The 23,083-nt window shown below is 40.8% G+C and overlaps 1 protein-coding gene across 3 annotated transcripts in view; it reads left to right on the top strand.

The window, feature by feature from the left end:
* Positions 1–6,171, top strand: part of ATRNL1 (attractin like 1) — a 919,082-nt gene extending 912,911 nt beyond the window's left edge. Inside the window, exon 30 of one of the 3 annotated variants that reach the window (XR_012381651.1) lies at positions 3,891–4,025. Coding sequence is in view for 2 of the 3 variants with exons in the window: in XM_025881114.2 (XP_025736899.1) it covers positions 3,891–4,015 (125 nt within the window). In the remaining variant the exon portion in view is untranslated. Of the gene's footprint in view, positions 1–3,890 lie in introns of all 3 variants that reach the window. The other 2 variants (XM_025881114.2, XM_073904148.1) reach the window with 2 other exon arrangements.
* The last annotated feature ends 16,912 nt before the right edge of the window (positions 6,172–23,083 follow it).

The raw sequence follows: 23,083 nt of genomic DNA, 5'->3' as shown, positions 1-23,083 counted from the left end.
GCGATTTTATTTGTAAATTAAGGACTGAAGTCTGGCTTATAGATTTACTATTTTCAATGGAATGTGTTTCCAAGCTTACAAATCATTAGCAAACCCAGGATATTTGTGAGACACTGCTTTAATTAGGCTTCAGAATTCCAATACCCTGAAATACAAAGGTACGTTGGCAGTTTCAGATTAGCACGGAATTTCTGTTTGGGCAACTCAAATGGTTTGCTTCTCTCTTGACATTATAGCTTCTGTAAGGGAAACAACATTTGTAGCCACATGTAAATGGAAAAGTACTGTTTTTCAGAACTCCTTTGGACTGGGTCATGCAGTAGTTTAATGAATAACATGATTTCATATTTAGAAGCTGTGATCATTGCAATTAGTGGAAGTGGTCTCTGTCTACATTAAAGGAGACATATATTCTTTGTCATATTTGGCTGTCTCTGGATAAGAGGGTTCCAGGAATGAAATAACAGAAGGTTGTGAATTATGACAGAAGGATGCCAAGAGATCTGGGGAAACTTTAGGTCTGCCTGTACCGGATTTTTTGTTAGCACAACCGGGGCCTGTGAGTCTTTTTTTAAAAAAACATGTGCTTCAGCTCCCTCCCTTGAAGAAATAACAAAGTAATTATTTCCTACAGCAGAATAATGGTTGAAACATCTATGTGGGACACTTTAGAAGTTCATATGTGCTCTTCAGAGGTCAAGAAAGCAATATTTATTTAAACTTTGAACCTTTGAACTTGCGTTATCTTTAAGCAATTCAGAATAATTATTCAATATCCTAAAAGATCAGGTTATTTAACAGCAACCCTTAAAAGGTAAATATCTAAGATTATCAGCCTAGCCAGTGATTACTATAACTTTTTAATCATTTCCCTCCCTAGCATCGTTAATTTCTCCTTCTCCACAAATACCTTCTCTTCTGTTCTCACATGTACATAAAACTTCTTTTTCCTTTAAAAATTATATGGGGCAGAACAGGCTGGGTTACTGACCACCCCAGTCCCAGGGAAGGTGGGGCCCTGCCCTTAGGATGCTGCAGCAGAGTTGGGGGGGGCTGTATTGGCCATCGAGGGTGTAGGGCCACCTTCTCCCCCCTGTTCTGCTGGGGAGGAGGGAGCCATTATTTGTCCCAGCCTGGGGCCCCCCCATCTGGTTTCCTATTTGCAGTTACTTGAATAAAAAAAATACCTTTTCTGAAAAAAAAATTATATGTACTCAGATGATCCTATGTATTCACATATATCTCCTCTGACCTGTTGTTTCCCCCTGTGTACCAGCTGCTCACTTACCTCTTTCCGGTGCCAAATAGCTTGAACATGGGATTTATATGTATTGTCACATTTCCTCTCACCCCATTCCCTGCTTAACTTTCAGACTTCCTTCCTCAGTTAGGTATAGAAATGACTCAAAGATCATCCAAATCTTCTTCGAGGAAATCTAATGGGCTCTGTATCCAGCCTCACTGCTGGCCCATTTGGTACTCTCTGCAGACTCCTTGAACCCTGACGTCCCTTGACTTCTACAATACTGCACTAGGCTTGTTGACCCTCCTCTTAACACTGTTTCCTTCCATTGACATTTCTTTCTGTTCATAAACCTCTGGAGTTCTGTTCTTGCCAGGTCATATTTGAGGCTTACCTAGAAAAAAATGACCCACAGAAGTAAAACAATTCAATGGCATCTTGCATAGCTTAAGATCCAAAGTGAGGCCTTCTTCTAAGAGCAGCACATTGAGGAGATGTCTGTAGGGCTCAGGGCTTGGTTCATCTCAACCCAGGGTCAAGTCTCCAAGACCTGGGAGACAGGAAAATGAACCAAAAGTCCTTTAGTCACCTCCTTAAAGCAAGCAGGCTGGTCTCTTGGTTTAGTATAGTGACTTGGCACATTTTGTTTTACTCAAGAATTATATGAGACTCAGGGCACCTGGGTGGCTCTACTGTTAAGCATCTGCCTTCAGCTCAGGTCATGATCCCAGGGTCCTGGGATCGAGCCCCACATCAGGCTCCCTGCTCAGCGGGAGGCCTGCTTCTCCCTCTCCTACACCCCTCTGCTTGTGTTCCCTCTCTTGCTGTCTCTCTGTCAAATAAATAAATAAAATCTTAAAAAAAAAAAAAAGAATTACATGAGACTCAACAGAAACTGGAATGCTTCATGTATAGCTATGATAAACCAGAGTATCTGGCTGGGCCATTGCTTCTACAAATTTAGGAATGTCTTTTCTATCCATGAACATTTTACCAAATGTTCTTGTCGATCAATAGACAAAATGATGTAACAAAACAGTATTCTTTAAATTACCTATGATAGCTAGAGATCCACTTTTGTGTTGATAGTCTGCTGATAATACTCAAGGTTTTTTTCTTATGTTTAAGAAATATCGAGCTGTCTTTCTTCCATGTCTGCTTGTGCATAAGATAACTCTGCACCTGGGTGTTTTCTTACTTCTTAAAAACACTTGAAAAAAAAAAAAGAATGAAAAGACAAGCCACAGATTTGGAGAAAATACTTGCAAAACACATATCTGATAAGAACTGGTATATAAAACGTAAATGAAATCTCTTAAAACTCAACAATAAGAAAACAAACAGTTCAATTAAAAATGAGCAAAAGATCTGAACGACACCTTACCAAAAAAAAATATACATCTGACAAATAAGCATATGAAAAAGATGCTTTTATTATGGAATTGCAGATGAAAACCACCATGAGATTTAATTACATACCTATTAGAATGGCTAAAATCCTACACACCAACAACACCAAATGCCGACAAAGATGCGGTACAATGAATGAGGAACTCTCATTCATTGCTGGTGGGAATGCAAAATAGCACAGCTCCCGTGGAAGATAGTTGCATAGTTTCTTTCAAAGCTAAAACCAGGCTTACCATGTGACCCAATGATCATGTGCTTAGGTATTTGTGAATTGGAAACTTATGTCTACATAAAAACTTGCACATAGGTATTTATGGCTGCCTTATTTGTAATTGCCAAAAATGTGAAGTAATCAAACTATCCTTCAATAGGGGAATGGATAAACAAACTGTGGTATATCCATACAATGGAATATTATTCCAAAAAGAAATGAGCCATTGAACCAAAAAAGATATGATGGAACTTAAAGGCATATTGTTAAGTGAAATAAGACTGTCTGAAAAGGCTAGGTACAATGATTCCTACTATATGACTCCAACTATATGACATTCTGGAAAAGGCAAAACTATAGAGACTTTTAATAAAGATCAGTGATTACTGGAGGCTCAGGGGAAGGGGAGGGATGAACTGGTAAAGCACAGGGGATTTTTAAGGCAGTAAGACTTCTCTTTGTGATACTCTAACGTTGAATATATGACATTACGCATTTGTTCAAACCCATAGAATGTACAATACAAAGAGAGAGCCCTAATGTAAACTATGGACTTTAGTTGGTAATCATGTATCAATGTTGGCTCAATTTTTCTTTAAACCTAAAACTGCTCAAAATTTTTAGAAAAATCTTAATACAATGGCTTTTTGTTCTACACACAAAAAAAATAATGGTAACACTGAAAATTCTGTGTACAACTAGAACAAACTTGTGTTCAGACATGGGAACTAAGGTGCGGGGTCATATCCACAGCTGTTTGTGATGTTTTTGTCACACACTGAATTTGATCATCCAAAGTCAGAATCAATTAACTGCTAGGTCCTTGTTCTTCTTCATGTGTGACATTCATTTGTCTCAGTTGTAGAAACATTTTAAGTAAAGGGCAAACTACATGGTAACTTCCAATAAACAGCTAAATGATGACTAAATATAAAACAATAAAAAAAATAGTGTGCTAAGACACCACTGTCACTGTCCCAGAAATATCTCACCAAATATTTGAATGATTTTCTCCTCTTTTTGCAGGCCTTGCAATTGCCAGTGCCCTAATAGATATTTCACAACAGAAGCCTTCAGATAGTAAAGACAAGACTTCAGGAGTCCGAAATCGAAAACACCACCTTTCAACACGTCAAGGAACTTGTGTCTGAGAAACAGAAAATGCTCCTGGATATTCTGAAATGTTTTGATTTTGTAAATGACTTCCATTAAGGCTGGTCTATGGCCTCAGTTTTTATGGAGGCGAATCTCTGTATGGTCCCAGGGCTCAAGTACAGTTCCCTCCAAAAGGGCAATGACCCGAGTGGCCAGAGAATGTTCGTGACTTTTATGAAAGTAACAGTACTGATGGTCACGGGTGATAAAGTCAGTTTTTACGACTCTCTTAGGCTTATCATAGATAACATTAAATTACGCTGGAAAAAGATGTATATTGTTTCTTAATGCAGATGAAAATATGTAATTCATATAAACCCAACTGTTTATATCCCAAGACTTTAAAGAAAGACATTTTATAATGCCTGGATGATGAGAATTGTACAGTTTTTGCCTCATAAGCAAACTTAAATCACTTGTATATGAACAGAAAATGAACTAATTGCAATGGCTTTAAATGTTGTTTTATCTCACTGTAAATGTAAAAGCAAGATTTGGGTTTAGTGGGATGTAAGGTAGTGTATTTAAATATTCCACATGACCATATCGTGTCCACACTCAGTTTGAGAATGTGACTATTTTCCACCTAACTGGAATGCAGACCAAAATGAGTCCATTTGGATGGATGGTATGTGCAACTTCACAGGAGGTTTATTAGAATTCTGAGTGAAAAGGACATTCCTGTCATCCTTGCCAACTGCCTAACTCATTATCAGAGCTGATAGAGCATGGAAAAACCTGTCCAGCAATCAATTTTTCCCCTCCTTCCAAAAACCCTCCAATACCAAACCTGAAGAGAGCTGAAATGGTTATTTTACTGTGTGCAAGCTTCAGCTCTACTGTGGTAATTTTTTTAATTGCCTAGGAATCATTGGATCAGACTTAATGATCCATCTGCATTTTTGTAAGAACAGATCATCTTCTGTTGGCCTTCCTCTCCTAGCTGCTAGATTTTTATCTACCTTTTACAAATATTATGAGAAGTATTTTAGAGGTGACACCTCCCAAGTTTTAATATGATTCAGGTTCCTTCTTGCCAACTATCCACTTAGAATACAAGTAGAGAAGAGCTGGCAAGGGTCTCTAGTATTCTTATTTCTAACCTGAACACGTTGATGTCATAAGAGTAAGTCTTCAGTTTAAAGAATAAGTTGATCGTTGCCTACATTGAGCATATTCTTAATGATTCACGAATCCGAATTATGGCAGAAAGGAGAAATGATTTAAAAGAGCTTTCACATTGGGACATAGAATCCTGTGTGGCCTCATTTTGACAACAGTTCCCTAGAACTCAGTAGCATTAACAGATCTTGTTTGAAACTCTTTCTTCCCTTCAGGGTGACTACAGGATATATGTAGAAAGCAGTGACAGAAATATCCCGAGCTGCCTCATACAATACAGCTTCATTCACTATGAAAGTCATTCAAATATAATTGATGTTTAGTACTATCTATGTACTTTTCATGGTCCTTTGGATTTCTGGAAGGTAATGACACTTTACTGTTTACAGCTAATGCATAGTTCCTTGCATGGTGTGATTGTGCAGTAGCGGAATATGACCCTATTGTGATATTCAATGTTATTTCATGATGCCATTTATACATAGTCAGCTTCATTTGATGAGGATTGAATGTAATATATAACAGGAATGATCATACAATAGGTAGTTGCATCATATATAAGATTGCTAGGTTGCATCAAGCCATGACTATCATTGTTTTGATAATTAGGCACTTGTTAACTATAGTATATATTCCTTATGTTGGCATGATCATTTTGCTATTTTCTATGCATTAAAAATAAGACTAATTCTTAGAATAATTTTATCTATAGCCTGTGGGTTTTTTGGGAGAGGGGGCGGGAGTGGAGCTGGTTGTTTTTGCCTCCCTGTGATATTTTACCTCTCAAAAAAAAAAAAAAAGTGAGCAAAGTTTGTAAATGTCTCCTAAAAACAATCAAGTAATTTTATTAGCTTCTTTTTGGACCCTTTAAATGTTGATTTTTCTCCTGGAGAAATAAATTGACAAAACTGGTGACTACAAAAATATAATCATTTAAAAATAAAATGATTGCCCTATTTGTTTTAATTGTCTAACGTTTGTCATGAGAGAAGGCTTATATAACAAAAACACAAAAGCATACAGAATTGTAGGTAAAATCCATTTCAGCCATCCTTTTGGAGAGGCCAAGCAAACAGTATTACTCTGGAAAAATTGCCAAGCTTCATCCACCTCGAATCCTGCTGGGTTCCTAACGCTTGAAAATTTGAATTTTAGAGAATTGCAGGACATCATGCAATGTGAAGTTAAAGTCATACTACATCTTTCTGGGCCAAATACTGCTAATTCGGTGACTAATTATGCAACATCTTCTCAACTTAGCAAAGCTTTTTACTGGCAATAAAATTCTTCACCCTCGGGTGAAATGGATTGAGAAGACCTTAGGCATTATCACTTTGAATCTGTGTCACATTCTTTTTGTCCCCATATCCCAAACACTTTAAATTTAGATGCTCCTTTTTTTTTTAACTTTTTAAAATCAATCCACAGATATATGCAGATACTCTTCCAGAAGTATACAGTTCAATGACTGATTCTCTTGAAAACTTTATCTTAATAGAATTCTGTACCTTTCAGTTTAGGATAACTTTGGAAAGTCCTTTAGATTTTAGGATTTCTTATTCTTCCAAGAACGAAAAGTTTTTGTTAAATAGAATGGAGTTTTAAAAATGTACCTGAGGGGGGCTCCTGGGGGGCTCAGTTGGTTAGGCATCCGACTCTTGGTTTCAGCTCAGGTCATGATCTCAGGGTCGTGAGATTGAGCCCTTGTCCAGCTCCATGCTCAGTACGGATTCTGCTTGAAGTTCTCTCTCCCTCTGCCCCTCTCGTTCGTGCTCGCTCTGAAATAAATAAATAAATTTAAAAATTTACCTATGGACAATATTTGGGCAACTAGAGAATTCTTGTTAAAAGGGATGCACATACTTACAGATCAATTTAATAAATTTTAAGAGGATTGGGATTTTCATAATTGCTTTTAAGTGGCAATTTATTTTAGTGATATACATAGAAGGAGAGAGTATGCCACATACTATTGTTTATGCTCAGCAGGAAAACTTCAACTAGGACATACTTCAATGTGGAATCAATTCTTGTTGTACTCCCCAAGATCTCATTTTGGGGGGGTTCTGTCGGACAGAAGTCACTGTATGGCTATTGTCCTGCTGCAGAGTCATTTCGAGTGTAGACTGGCGGACAGGCCTGAGAACAGATCCTGGAACCAGCTTCGAGCTTCGTGGTGCTGGGCAAGTTTTGACCTCTAGAAGCGTCCAGACTTTGCATCTGTGAGGGGAGGAGGTGGTGCCCACCTTGCAGAGCTGCTGTGAGCCCAAAAGGTAATAAACATAAAGCTCCCACAGCAGGTCCTCCATGCAGTGTAGCTGGTCTTGACTATCCTGGGGCTACCAGGCCACTCTTTTTCTACCAACAGTTTTATGAATCCATCTATTAATTTTTCATCCATAGCTGAAGGTCAAGCAGGTTTTTGCAGGTAAAAGTTTCCTGACAATCTTTAGTTCCTATATTTCTAGGATATAGAGATTTCTAAAAATCTACTTCGATGGTCAAGTCATTAGAAACTCTTTCAAAATGTATACAGCTTTAGTAGACTATTTTTCAAATGACTGCTTGATGACCTTTAGACGGGAACATTAATTGTCACTTTCACATTCAAATTAGTCCAGAAGAAACCAGTCCTTACACTTGGTCAGCATTCATGGTACATCTTTTTGTCATTAAACATAAAACTATGACTTGAGGAGTGTTTTATATAAAAGGTTTTAAAAAATTAAAATTGATCAAATGAATGAATTCTCCCACGTACACTTAAGAACAAATCAAATTCCAAAACCCATTTGCCATTTTACTAGAGTGAGTTTGGAACATACTTGATCATAAGAACTCCCTGGGTTTGTACAGATTCCTACTCTTGCCTCTAGAAATTAAGATTCAGAAGGACTGGATTAGACCCTGAAGATGAATATGCTCAAATAAGCACCTCAGTGATTCTTACCATTAGGCAAATGAGGGAGACACTATACTGGGCCAAAGAGCTGCCTTTATCTACAGTTAGAAGAATTTCTTTAAATAAGAAAGTTATTGCTCTAATTCAAAATGCTTTAAATGATTTTCCAGTGAATATAAGCCATCAGGTCAGTGTTATAGCAGTGTTTTCACCATAGTATACCTTTAACAGAGTAGTTCTTTCAAATTTCTAAAATTAACACTTATAACCATATCAGTATATACGTACACAGGTGTGAATGCCAATGTTAGGACAGATTGTGTAAAGGTTCCAACCTGCTTTAAGAAGTCCACATCTTCTGCTACAGTGTGCTATGAATCAGGAGTTTAATTACTGAAATAAAAACACTTTATCTTCCAGCCCCCACTGCTAAATATAGTTTTGTTTTGTTTTGTTTCTACCCTTCCAAAACCACACAGGAAAAGTACTCAACAACTGAAAAAGCCCCTCTATCATCGAAGACTTGGTTGTAACATTTATGTTATTGAATTCCACATGCAAAACACATTTTTCTCTTTTTCTCTCTTCACCTGATTTTCACTGGCCTTTTCTACACGTTTTCTCTGAATGTCATGCTGAACACTTGGAATGTTCCTGAGGATGGAAGCAAAACCCACAAGAGCCTGAGTGGCCAGGATTCCAGCTCGAACTGAGGGTCTCAGCCCCAGCCCTGTGTGCTGTGTTTACAAACATTGTTCTTACAGTAACAGTCCTCCTTCTGAGACTGGTACAGCCAGGGCCTAGCTGAGCCGTTTTCTAAGAAGTCTGCTTGTTCTTTGGCAGGCTTTGAGTTTCGTCCCCCTGTGGCCATCTGGGTCCTTGCTTTACCTTAGTGCTACTGCTCTGCTGGGCCTCAGAACGGAATTACTGAAAAGGAGCTACCAAGGAGGATCCAAACATCTCTCCTCTCTGCCCCCACACGAGGACCAAGCACCCATGTCCGCTCTTGGTCTCGGGGCCTTGGGCCTAGCCCTGATTTAGGCCCCCGCCTGTGCCCTACAGGATGGAATGGTGGTCTCCTTCCACACCTCCCAGGGCTTCCACCACACCTCCCAGGGCTCAGGCCAGGGAAGAAGCTGAGATTAGGAGGCCCACTCCACCCTGATAAACAGGCCCAGCCTGGCTGGAGTCTCCCAGAAGCTTTAGAAGAGAGGGAGGACATTTGATATGGACCCTGCTGAAGATGTCCCCAAAGTGGGTAGAGCACCAAGTGGATCCGGGAGCCCCTTTCTTTTACAACAAAAAGCAGGAGGTTCTCTGAACATCTGAGCCTCGCACATGCTCTTCTTCAGCTTTTTGATGATGAGTCAGTGGCTATCAGGAGATTTGAAGATTTCAGCTCGAAACTGATCCTTCTCTGTCCTGATGAAGTTTCCTTGCAGGAGTCACCTGTGAGCGGCTGAAGAGAGGGGCGGACACTCCTTCAGTGCTAACCCACAGTCCTTTCTCCCTCTCCAAAATTGAACAGGTTTCTCTGCTTGTTTAGCAATATGGTGGCTACCATAGCTAGAGCAGCCAAAATTTTGTTGAGCTTTACTTTCTCCAGCCCTACAAATGAAAACAGCAACTATTATTATTTTTCTTTCCAAATAGGATGAGCTTTTGTAAACTGCACCACCCCCCACCTACCTGCCCCCCGAGTCTGACCTGCCTGCTTCTCACCCTTACTCCAGGAAATAATTCTGCCCCATTCAAGGATTAGTTGCGGAGCAGTCCTAATTGAGCACAAAACCAAACCCCTCCAAGAGTGCTGCAGAAATGCTGTCTTCTGCTAACCATCAAAAGGTTTCACCACTTTTATTTTTGGCAGAAGTGAAATTTTCCCTCAGGCAAGATAGCTGTTTAAGCATAAGCTTCTTTAAACGGGTCTGTGTATGGTGAGATAGGAGATCCCGCTCCCGAAAATCTACCTAGGAAGATAGCATTAGTGAGCAAATTCTTGTGAACAGTTCTTTGTGCATCTATAGCCCCAGTTGCCAAAAGATATCTCAAATGTTGTGCTTTCCAGTTTTGAGCTATCTTAGAGAGTCCTGTGTGGGGACACCCTCGAGTTTTAATGTAAACTCAAACCACAACTTGTTATTATTATTTTATTTTTTTACTGCCTTGGGCCAGTTGTCTTAACCATTTCTAAGTAACCTGGGATAAAAATGCTTGCCTACCTCACCTAGGTTTTATGATGGGTTTTTGTTGTTAAAGTGGATCAGAGTTAAATGTGTTCAACTTTTCCCATGAAAAGGCTCAGGTTAAATTCAGTACATCACAAGCAACGATTTTCCTTGAGGTTTTTCTGGTAACACTAAAGAACACATATGTGCCAAAGTTCCCAAATAATCAAATAGCAGTGGAAACCAATGATATATGTTACCTGGTGATTCAGATTTGTGCTTTTCAGGGTTTTTTTAATAAGGTCTATCATATATTTCAAATATTACCTTCCTCAACTTTAAGTGGTAATTTTGCAGCAAATACTAACAGATTGTGTTAGATTTTCTTTCTCATCGTCACACATCCTTCCTAACCCTTCATTGACTAGTCAGCTCCTTTCCTCCCAGCAGTAAACAAACATCTCAGACCTCTCTCAATGCTTAAAAAATAAAGAAATAACCTAAAACAGGTCTTGCACATCTTTGTTCCCTTGTGACGATCCACACAGGCAGCCCTGGTCTTTTCCTTCAGAGCAGCTTGTTTGAAATACGATAGCACTTAAAAGGAAGGCTGGCTGGCAGGACACCAATAAAAATACCAGCTCAGCTTAAAACAATTTGATTTCAACCCGAAATGGATTACCTTGCAACACAAATAGATAATGGCAAGCAGGGTATTCTACTTATCAAGACTCTTCCCTGATCCAGTCAGAACTCCGGGTTTATCAGAAGCTTGTTGCCTAGTGGGGGTGGAAGAATATGGTCTCCCAGACATTTATGTGCAGATGGACCCATTGGAAGAAGGAACCAAATCTAGGTATGCAGTGTCCACTCCTTGCTGATTTCCCAAGTGACAGCTCCAATTTGACCTTCGAATGCAAAAATGCAATCACTGTTGGCTGTTAAGGGAAACGGCCTTTCAGTGAGGGAAAACTACTCAATAGCATTATTTCTTAGAAATAGACTTATTTCTCAGTCCTTACATTTGGTCGGCATTTCTTATTTCTATGATGAGCTCTATGAACGAGAAATTTGGAAAGACATATAAGGATGTATTGTTCGTGCTTTTGCCCATAACGTGCAATGTTTTAGTGACAAGATTTTCCTTTTCTAAACCATATCCAGAGGATGGTTGTGCAGTAGACCTTTTATGAGTAATTCTTATTTTGGCAGTATATATAAACCACTTACATTTTGCACATCAGTGAATGGTGAATTATTTTGTCCTGAAGTGGAATGTCCAAAGAAAGAATATACTTTCATCAAAACCCGTTGGGTAAACAACAACAACAACAACAATTTTCCTCCTCTATCAAAATGTTATAACCATGTTTCTATCCTTCCATACTCCATGAATACAATTAATGATAGCCTTCTCCCTCTCCCTATGCTCCTTCCTCTGCTCCCTGCCCCTCCTCCTCCTGCTGCTGAGGCATCTTCCTTCCCTGGTCTTTCTCCTCTTCTTCTTGTGCAAGTTAATGTGTATAGATATTCTCTTTTGTTCTGATTTTTTGTATAGATATTCTTAATGTAGTCTTGATAATTGCCCTTATAATTTACTGTCGTAGGGGTTATTTACAATATTTGTAAAAATTATGGCAATATCAGGTTTATGATCTTGATGGAGTATAGGATAGAGTAATGATTAATAACTTCTACAGAGTGTGGACCTTATTGTGACTGTTGGTATAAAGTTTTATTCCACTCATAAAACAAGTCACTTTATGTCACTAAAAGTGAAGTGCCAATTTCCAAAATTGGGTCTTAACTGCATTAATATCAAGCCCAAATAGCAGCCCCGTTTGGGTGTTTTGTGCTTTACATTATATGAACCAGTATGTATAAACTATACATGAACCAAAAATATCCAAGGAAACGGAGGTAAATGAGTCAATTTTGTCAAACTTTTTTTCAAAGTCTGTTGAGGACATGTGATCTGGGGTTAAAGCGGAGGCCTGGAAAAACTAGAGTAAAACCAAGATCCTATCCTTAGCTGAATGACCAAGCCTCACCATGCTTTATTTACCCCATGTAGGAAAATGAAGACTCTGCTTCCTTCCTTCCAGGGTGCTTGTGAGAAATACACTGAGAGTTTTCAGAACCTCAGATCCAGTCCCATACACACCACTGTTGTTATCAGAAGGCTGTGCACATGGCATTGTGGTTAAGATGACTTCACTGGGTGACTATCTCCTATGAAAGTAAATGCTCAAAGTAGTGAAGTCAGAATCCTGCTTTTTTCCCAATGATTAGTTTCTGCTCATCTCATTCTGTATAAGCCTTGGGTAATATTCTACACTGTGATAGCACTTGATTTCCCAACCCTGTTGCCATGGGCTGTTATGCTGTATTTTCTAGATTTTAAAAGGTGGAGGGATACATCGTATTTCACTGGCCTGCAGAAGCTATTGTAACTGTTATCTCAGTATACAAAGGAATGAATGAACAGGGTGCCATATCATGGTTTGAATTTCCATTTGTAGCTGCATTTTCTGAAGTTCAGTACTTTGGTGCTTTCTGTTCCAGCGTTAAATGATAAAGTTACTCATCCATATAGAAGTATCTGAAGTTTTATCAGGTAATTACATAAATGAAATATTTTACACAAAGCATTAAAACTTGTATCAGAAAGAACAGCTCACATTATTCCTCAATCAATATTGGCCTATGTAAAACACTTTTAATGCTCTCAACAAAATAATAAAATAAAACATGCTCCTCTCTTCCTGTTAGTCATTATCTATATATTTTTCTTTTAGATAAACAATCTACAGTGTGTTTACTGAAGCTTGCATTGATATTCCCCAATAGTGTTTGCAACTGGAGTTTTATTCCAGCAGCTACACGAAATGAGTCCACAGTGCAGAGCAGGCAGGCCCCTCTGGAACCTGAGATTATTTGTTCTCTCACTGTTCTAAAGGTAATTAAGGAGCATTGCATGTTTCTCAATTAATGATTTCTCATTCAACAGGGGATCTTTGATGCTAATTTGTTTTAATCAGGGCAGAGGCTGCTCAAAAACTCTAAACAATTCAGTGAAGAGGAACTAGGAATTTTTAATCAAGTGGAAGAGATTTAAATGCTATGTGGGACACATCCATCATGCGCTTTCAATTCTTGTTCATTTAACTTTTTTTCATTTAATTATGTTCTTTTACATTTTATAAACCAATGTGAGAATTATTAAATAGAGTTTATTGTATTACATATCACTATTTTCCTTATGTATTTGTGCGCATGTATAATGGATGTCTCCCATTGAAAGCCTACTTATATACAACTTTCATTTCTCTCTCTATCTAGAATGTATTTATACATCTATCTTACACTCTTATTTATTATATATACATGTAAATGTAGAATATGGATATATAAGGGTATGTTCACATATCTGTACCCAAAGAATAATGGAAGATATGTTATGAATGAGCATTAGGTTTAAGACATTCTTTCACCTCTTGGACAACTGTCCCGAGTGGCCATTCATAACCTGAGTTGCTAAATCAAATTGCATCATGCACATGGAACATTTAAAATCTATGTGGCCATTGCACCTGAAAGAGGCAAGACAGTATGATTAGACCTCAGTTTGTGGATAAGATGACTTCACTGGGTGACTATCTCCTATGAAAGTAAATGCTCAAAGTAGTGAAGTCAGAATCCTGCTTTTTTCCCAATGATTAGTTTCTGATCATCTCATTCTGATGACTTTAAATCAAGTCTACTTTGCAGGAATGTCAATCATGTGAAAATGAGGTTTGTTTGGTTTTTCTCCTTCCTCTAACTGAATATAGAAAAAAAAAAAAGAATCTCGAGAAATGCTCGAGAGGCCTAACTAGTTAAATACTTATTGGTTCACTGTATTGAAATAGGTGGGAAAATGAACCTTCATTTTTATTTTTATTTTTTTGAAACTAGTGGTTCTCAAACTTTAGAATAAATCAGAATCACCTGGAGGGCTTGTTAAGCTGGATTCCTGGGGCCCACTCCTAGAACTTCTGATTCAGTAGGTCTGGAATGGGGCTTGAGAATTTTCATTTCTAACAAGTTTTCAGGTAATGTTGAGGCTGGGGCTATTGTCCCCACTTGGAGAACTCTGGTTATAAACAAATCAGAATGAGGTGGCCATGGTTTGAATGCAACACTGAGCAATGACTCTGCGTATTTCGTAAATTCCGGTGTATTTTTCACATGTTCTCTGCCAGGAAGCAAGCAGGTCTTGTGTGTCTCTGAAGTGGCCTCTGGGTGAATTTTTGGACCTGTTGGGCAGGGGCTAAGTGCTGCACTTTGATGACATTCATGCCTACATTTTAATTCACGGAGATCCCCTGGAGGTTTGCTGGAGTTACAAACATCTGAAAGCAAACTTTTGAATGGAAATAACTATCTAGTACACCTGTGCTAATGGCAATGCCAGACGCCAAACCAGCTTGTGAAAAGATAGACCAGGAGGCCATGTGTTCCAACCCTGCCAATAATAAGAATGATCTGGGGCTCTGTCGGGCACCTGGGTTTTTAATAAGGGCTCCAATTAACCCAACAGATAAGTTTGGGGAACTCTACTTAAAGATCCAATTCTTTTCCCTTACAACTATTCTTCGTAGTGCTACTAGAATTGCCTAGTTAGAGCTTTGGAGAGCAGCCCATTCACAAAACCTCTGTCTAGGGCACCCCATGCACAGGCTGATCTCATTGGCTTAGCTTTCCCTGACACGGGGCATGACTGTGTTGGTAGGCAGTGAATTAGCCCACGTGTCTCTCAGTTGTATAATTACCACCCATAGTATGATCAGTTCAATTGTGTTTTTTTTATTCTGTCAATGCTTTCTCTTTCTTTCTTTCTTTTCTTTTTTTTTTTGACTCCCGTATCATAAGGCAGTTTGGGGGTAAGGGGACTAGGTTCTCATGTTTAAGTATGAATGGTTATTTAATTTCATTTATACTTGCTCTTATATTTAAGTAATGGGCACAGAATTAAATGCCTGAAGATGATCCTGTTTTGAAATCTATCTTCTGCAAGTTCAAATAGTTAATAGCACCTACTATGTACCAGACACTATGCACCGTTACTTAATCCTTCTACAACCGATAAGAAAGGAATATTAGAATCCCTGTTTCACAGATGAGTAAACAGGCTTAGAGCATGAACCTGACTGAGCTCAAGTGGCAGATGTGGGAGAGAACATGGCACAGCGCGCTGCTCCCCCAAACCTGCCGGTGACTAATGCACAACCTTCAGACAATGGCAGGAAGAATGATGTCAGAAACTCCCACGATCTTTCCCTTACCATACTACCTAATGACAGAAACATTTCTAACCGAAGGAACATAGTCCCTATTCTAATGAGCAATCGAATCTTTTGGAGTTATCATGTGCTCCCATGTAAAGAAAAGGAGCTCTATTCCCCCCCTGCTCCGAGCGATCTCAGACTTTCCGATGCCCACGACCTGCTGTGCCCGTGAGTCAGCCCAGTTAATCACACAATTGTCCTGCACATTCATGGGCTGGCTTCAGACCTAATCATGTCATATCACTGGGTCACAGAAGTGCTCGTGATCTAATCGAAAGTGACTTTACAATTACAAGTTACATCTCGATGTGATCATATTGTCAGTATTCCACTTTGCTGGGACTTAACAAATCTCCAGACTGAAGCTGGAATGCTTGTCTAAGCCCAGTGCTAAAAGTCATGAAAGAGGTGGTCAGGGCCCTCGCGGTGACTGGCTTGTTCACATTACTACTTAGTTTGGAGAGTGTTATGCACACCACCCTCCCTTACTCACTCTGTGCCCTTCACAGAGCCATCCTCCTGTGCTGGATTCTGCCTTGCACCCTTGCTTACCAAGATCGGTCCAGGATTCTAAGTTCTCGAAGAATAAAGCACAGGTTATCACGGGTGCTTCCAGATTTGCATCAGCTCAAATCACATTACAGGTTGCAATGAAGGGCCCTCAAATCTTTTCCTGGCCCTGTAGTGCTGCTTCCATAAGTACATTCTAAGTTGGGAAGACTTTTCTTTACCCGGGTCCCACAGTAACAGAAAGCAACACACTGAAGCATGTCTGTGGGACTAGTCAGGCTCCTTCTGTTTTTCTAAGTTTTCTCGTCTGGTGAAGGCCCATCTTGGGACGTGCTGGCTGGTTCTCTCTGAATTCCTACCAGTAACAATGCTACTGTGCTTACCTGGATTGCCGTGCCTTAGATTTTTATGAAATCAGCCCTAAGAAGGCTGTGTTAGAACCCATCAGGTGACCTCAGCTTCACAAGAAACATGTCCTTAAAATGGCACACAAATCTTCATAGGCATTTACAAGGTCAAAGTTTTCATTCGGTAATTTTGGATTGCTTGGATTACACTTTGGATTGGCAAGACAGCATATTGAGAGAAATGGGTATATAGCCTTCTTGCCCATTTCCTTAGTCTTTTCTAACAGAGATTCTTTGAACTATACATTCTTCAGATATTCTTTATTCCCCACCACCAAAACACTAAATTCTTGTTTTATTCCTTGGTGAAGCTTAATTTCTACCCAAAGGACAGTGTATTGTGACTCCATTGTTCCAGCTGTGTGTAAGAAACTTCATTGCCTCTAAAGGGACCTTATGAAATACATTCTTTCTACTCAGGAGAGAAAATAAGATGTAGAGGAATTAATAAATTATTCGGGCATTGAAAGATTCTATGTAAAGAACTGCTAGTTAACAGAAACAGGAAAGTTCATGTTTTTTAGTCTCCTTAAAAGATCTTTGGAAATGTTTTTGTGGCAGCCAGGTTTCAGAAAGAACATCACAATTATTTTATGGTTCTATCAAAGGGGAACGATCATTCTCCATTCAGGGCCAAAACAAATGGAAATTCTCCATCCAGCGTGGCCCTAAGAGTTTAGAAAGAAGCCAACACTAGGTAACTAGCTGGAGTGTTTATATGCAACATGCAGATGTATGACCTAGATACATCTCTAAAAATTAATTTAACGGCGCTGCACTGGGCCTGGCTAATACTCTAACAAGTTTTTTTTCTTTTCTTTAATGATGAGCATAAACCCTGAGGGCATTGTGTTTGATAGAAGTGACAGCTCGGCAAGATGCAGGCTCCTCTAAGAGTGAGTGTGCTGACTCAGAAAATAAAGGGACAGGGCTGGATGGGAGGGGAGTTGTCAGACAAGTCAGTAACCTTCTAGATTAAAAGTTATGTAGCTAATCAGTGCTGCAGGCATACTTTATCCATATCCCAAAGGAGGGGGTGATTTCCTCAGGATTTATTTCTTAAAAGGAAAATCAGTATAGAACTTAAAAACTGCGTTATGAAATGTCCTGGGTCCTTCTCCTTTGGTTGTTGGACGTATTTTGAATTCCATTATTGTCTGAATAAAGTTTATTTTTTCCTTCTTCCTTTCTCCCTTCCCAACCCCCAGACTCAAGGAGATCCATCGTGTTCCTGAAACCACACAGGACATTGAAATCTTTGTCTTTCAAATATGCTTAGAAATAAAATCGCAGATGTTTGTGTTACTTCCAAGATATTGCATAATTAAGTCTGATATCAATGAGGGAGTTGAAACAATTCAGCAAGAAAAACAGGTATTTATGTCTATTTGCCTGGGATTTTCTTTGAAGTAGCTTAAGTCACACCCGGGGTTAATTAATCTGGTAGCTGATTGCTGTGATGCACGATGCCCAGGGAGCCCTGGCTGATTGGGAAAGTGTGTGCCTGAGACGTGCTCGCGCCCAGACGGAATAAGCATACTGAGAAGGACATGCATGGAGGAGTGAGAACAGCTCTTTTAGATATTTCAGATAAAAGGGGAAGTAAGACTCAAATGATTAGCAGCTCGGGGTCGGCATCAGAATCCCAATAATTACAGGGAGGATTTACCCCATTCAGGTATCATTATGCTTCAAGAGAATTTTGAGTTTGTGGCTTATAAAGATGATTAAGTGTTCTTGCGACTCTGTTACAAACTCAGGAATGAGAACGGTGGGCGCCCTTACTGTATAGTCAACTCCGCAGAGAGATGCCCAGCTGTGCTAAGGTGCCATGCGGTGGCTTCAGACCACCATTTAAAGTTGCTCCTTACTATGAAGAATTGGGGGGCCTGAGTCTCCTTCTGGTGGTTGCATTTGGACTCCAGTTCTCTGGGCTTTGTCCCTGTTGTGTTGGTTTCTATGTTTGTTTTCCATCTGTTGGATGTATTCAACTACAAATAATGGACAACCTGAAACCACTGGATTAAACTATAAGGAGTTCATGTTTCATTTAACAAGAAAATCTGGCAGTCCAAGTCTTAGGGTTTTGATAGCTCAAAGATGGTCCTCTCCTCCCCATCCTTAATGGATAAGCTTTTATCCTCACGTGCGTCCCTTGGTCATAAGATAGCTGCCACAGCTCAGGATCTCACCTCCTCACATGGCATTGCATAAAGCAGGAACAATTCCTTATGATTCTCTTATCTTTCATCAGGAAGGAAATCCTCCTCAGAAGCCCACCCTCCCTCTTAGCTTTTTCTGGCTAAGACTGGGTCACATGATTACTCTGAACCAAACCCTGGCAAGGGACAATGGAATTGCTGTCATTGGTTTAGGCCCTCTCCACTCCAGGTGTGATCCAAGGGGAAGCACATCCATACCTTTTGGGACGTTGTTAGGATTGCAGGGTCTCAGACCCACCCAGATCTACTGAGTCTGAATCTTCATTGAACAAGAGCCCCACAAGTGATCAGAGGACCTGAAATTGTGAGAAGCCCCAAACGTGAGACTAATGACAATTCATCCACTGGGGCTGGGCCTGTTGCAATTTAGGAAAATTAGGATTATGCTAGCAAGAAAGGAGGGAATGGCTTTTGGGTAGGCAACCATCAGTGTCTACCACAATCTTGTATTCCCTCATTGCTTAGACAGGGATTGCCACTTATTTTGGTGACTATTATGTTCTCTCCAAAAAGCTCTGCAAATTTCTGTCTGCTAACATTACATGCTACCCCCAGGGAATGGTTTTGGCCCACTTGAGTTGGCCCTACCTCTCTACTTTGTCTTCTGGCCCTTGGATCATGTCAATATTCTCCTTGAGTGCTAAGGCAGAGGGTATATGTGTCATCCCACTTCCCTTCGGCAAGATCACTTCCTGAGTAGGGTCCAAGCTCAAAGTGGTCCTCTGTTATGGTAGGCTGAATGGCTCCCAAAGGTATCCGGGTCCTAATCCCTGAAACCTGTACGTGTTATCTTATATGATAAAAGAGATTCGGCGGATTTGATTAAGGTAAGGATCTTAAGATGGGAAGATGATATGGATTATCCAGTTGGACCCTAACTGTGATTGTAAGTGTCCTGATAAGAGTAAGGCAGGGTGAGCATTGACGTCAGAGAAAGGAGACATGGCAGCAGAAGCAAGGAGAGGAGGGATGCATCTGCACACTATGGAATGGCACCAGCCACAGAGCTGAGAGAGGCAAGGAACAGGTCCTCCCCCCGGAGCTTCCAGAAGGAACCAGCATTGCCAATGACTTCATTTTAGCCCCGGAAGACTCATTTTGGACTTTTGGCCTCTGGAGCTGTAAAAAAATTCATGTCTGCTGTCTTAGGCCACTAGGTTTGTGGTAGTTTTTTCTAGCAGCCACAGGAAGTGAATACACCCATCTCAAAGCCCCTGGCATTCCGTGAGTCGTAACTTTAAATCCAGACATGTTACTTTTTCATTGTTTTAATATAGCTTACAGTTGGAATTACAGATTCATTTATACAACACACTCAAATACTGTTAAACTAAGACCCTAGTTGGGTTAGGATAAGAAATTAGACCCTTAGAAGCCTAGAGAGGCAATTTCCTGCCCATCATAGTTTCAGGTCCTTGGTCACCATCATCATCTTGTCCCCAGCAACAGGGTGACAGGAGGGAGGGAGGGAGGGAGAGCCTGAGATTTACCCTGCCCCTCTTCCCCACACCTGCAACACACACACAGCTTGGCAGCTCATAGAGCAGAAAAAAAAAAAGCACCATTAGAAAACTCACTTCACATAGCCTTTCCAGATTCCGTTCTACAGTGAGCTCAGGCAATTGCCCTTCTCTCCATCAAAACCGTTTGACAGAACAATAAAGACAGAGAAAGGTCAAAAGCTAAGGCTGTGAGGAGACTAAACATGCCACTGAAATGACTAAAGGGTAGTCACTCACAGCTGTGAAGATGCATGAGATGGATCTGGGAAAGACTTAAAGGGGACAGGGAGGTCTCATGCAAAGCAGGCACCTGATGGGCAAAGGCCACAGCTCAGGCCTGTGGGGGTGGCTGCAATCCTGCAGACGATGGGGCCTGACCTCCAGCAGGGAGAAAAAGCCGTTCCTGGCGTTGGCACATCTGTGCTGAGGGAGGCTTTTAAATATGCTCTTTGGCCAGCGTTCATCTCAAGCCATTGGGATGGAGATGGATGAGGGTCTGAAGCGAGGCAGACTAATGTGAAGAATCACTGTTTTCACTGCGGGAAGGAGGGGGAAGAGGCTGTCACAATCCTGCAAGCACAGCTTTTTCTCAGAAATGAGCTCTCAGCCCCGAAGTCCGTCTGCTCCTAAACTCCATGTACTGCTAAATGGTGCTAATAATGCATGGCCCACCCTGGCCCACCGTTCCACCGCCTGTGAGTCACGAGGCTCTGCAGCCATCTTGCCCACCGCCGGTTCTGCCAGGCACAGAGCCTCACCGACCCCCCACCCCACCCGTCCCTAGTCCTGACTCCTCTGTTTGGAAAGAGACAGCTTACTTTTTAGTGCTGGCTTCCTTGCAGCCATGGCTGAGCCTTATGGTATAAATTTTCATCAGTAGAAAGGGTTCATATGTGAAGTTTATTGGGTAGGTTTCTGTGTTTGTTGTTTTTTGGGCTTTGTCCTTGAAATTCCTCTGTGGATATCATCTTTCTGGGGCATCTCCCTAAATAAAACAGTTCATTAAGAAAAGCAGACCTTGGCTCTTGACTTCCAAAGAAAGAAGAATGGAGTGAAATACAAAAAGAAATAAAATACATTAGCATTCAGTTCTGGATTTTGAGATTCCTATGGCCCAAGGCCTAGCACTCAAAAGGTTTGACAGAATATTTAGCCAATAGGCCCCTGCCCTCAGCCATCCCATGCCACAGAGAGGGGCCATGATCAATGCCTACATGGAAGACAGGGAGAACCTATAGAAGAAGAGAGTTAGATACAGAGTTGAAGGCTTTGCCCTTCTAGATTAAAGCCAATGGTGTGCAGGAGCTCATGTTCACACATGTGGAAGGTCTTGGCTTCTGGTAGCTGCCTGTGGGTTATGCAAGTCCAAGGCCAATGGAAGACCAGCTGCTGCCTCAGCAGATACCAGTGGGGATAGATGCTGATGGTCAGAGCAAAACAGGGTGGTGGCCACCACCAGAGAGGCCAACATGAACAGAAGGTGGTGGGGGAAATCTTACCCCTTGACAAGGAGGTACATCCATCCATCATTCTACCCCACAAAAGTGTAGCCATGGCATGAGGGACTAAAATGACTGGAAACCCTAAGAGAAAATTCAAGTAGCTGCATTTCCTTAACTTGCCTAAAATTTGACCATAGTTGGAATGGAAGCTTGCAGCAAAAAATAGGTTGAATGAGAAGGGAATAGTTACCCATTTTACACATGTATGGATATGGCTTATGAAGTAATATACCCGATATGCTAAATTTATTACACTTACAATGAATTTAAAAGTTACCTTAAGCTCCAGATTTCCACTCCCTATTGGAAGAGAATTTGGTTGGATGCATTTCATCTGCCTTTACTTCCTTCTCTGTCTTTCCCAGGAGAGCTGATCTGCACAGATGACAGCTTCCGCTGAGTGGTTTCATTCACCCTGTGAATTCACTGAATGCAGTTTATGCGTTCCTAAAAATATTCACGATACAAGCAAATAGCCACCCAAATGGGACTAACATTTATTAAGTACTTGTTATGATGCCATTGTTCCCGAAACGTGATGAATAGTACCTTATTCCATTCAGTCCCACCAATTACCTGTGATGTGGCTGCCATTATTCTCCAGTTACAGAGGAAGAAGAAGAGCTTTGGTGGCCTACCCAAGGATGCATGACTTGTACTGAACCACCTTGCCAAATACACTCGGAAGCACACTGAATTAAGATCCACAGAAGGTGAAAGCGTTAGAAGGCAAGAAACACCAGTTCAGAACAAATTTAAGGCTTGAGTATCATTTTCCCTCTGCCTCAGTTTCCTTCTGAAAATACAGCCCTAAAAGTGCTTTGGCAAAAGTGGAAGAAAAGGCGTGTGGGTCACAACCCTGGAGGGAGCAGGGGACACGACAATCGGTCGCAGACCACCATTCTCTCTGGGACAGAGAAGAGGGTCCAGGTGACTTTTTCCCTGGCATTGGCAGCATCCTTGTGCAGATCCTGGTGATGAGCCTGACCTGGCTCACCTGACCTGTGCCCTTGACACATGGACAGGTAGTGTAGCATAGAGACCAAGCACGTAGGCTCTGGAGCCCCAGCAGCTTGGGTCCACATCCTGGATGGGTCCTGGGCAAGTCATGTGACCTCTCTGTGCCTTAGCTTCTTCATCTGCAAAGCAGAGATAACAGCACCATCTACTTCAAGGCAGCATGCAGATGAGTGAGTGCATAACCTGCGTTAAGATAGGACAGCGCCTGGCACGTGGTTAGTGCTGTGAAGACATTGGCGGTTATTATTAAGTGGTCTGGGGATCAGCTGACAGGATTCACCAGGTCAGCAGCTGGGAAAGTCTCCCCAAGGAGCTGGTTCAGAATCTAACTCACAAACCGTTCTCCTTGTTCCTCTATAATGTCTAGTTGTGTAAGAAG

Source organism: Callorhinus ursinus, unplaced genomic scaffold (assembly GCF_003265705.2).
Source record: "Callorhinus ursinus isolate GAN/ISIS: 27379988/994484 unplaced genomic scaffold, GSC_fseal_2.0 scaffold20, whole genome shotgun sequence".
In the NCBI taxonomy this organism is placed as follows: Eukaryota; Metazoa; Chordata; class Mammalia; order Carnivora; family Otariidae; genus Callorhinus; species Callorhinus ursinus.
Note: the sequence above shows the minus strand (reverse complement) of the source record. Positions and strands in the feature narration are given on the sequence as shown.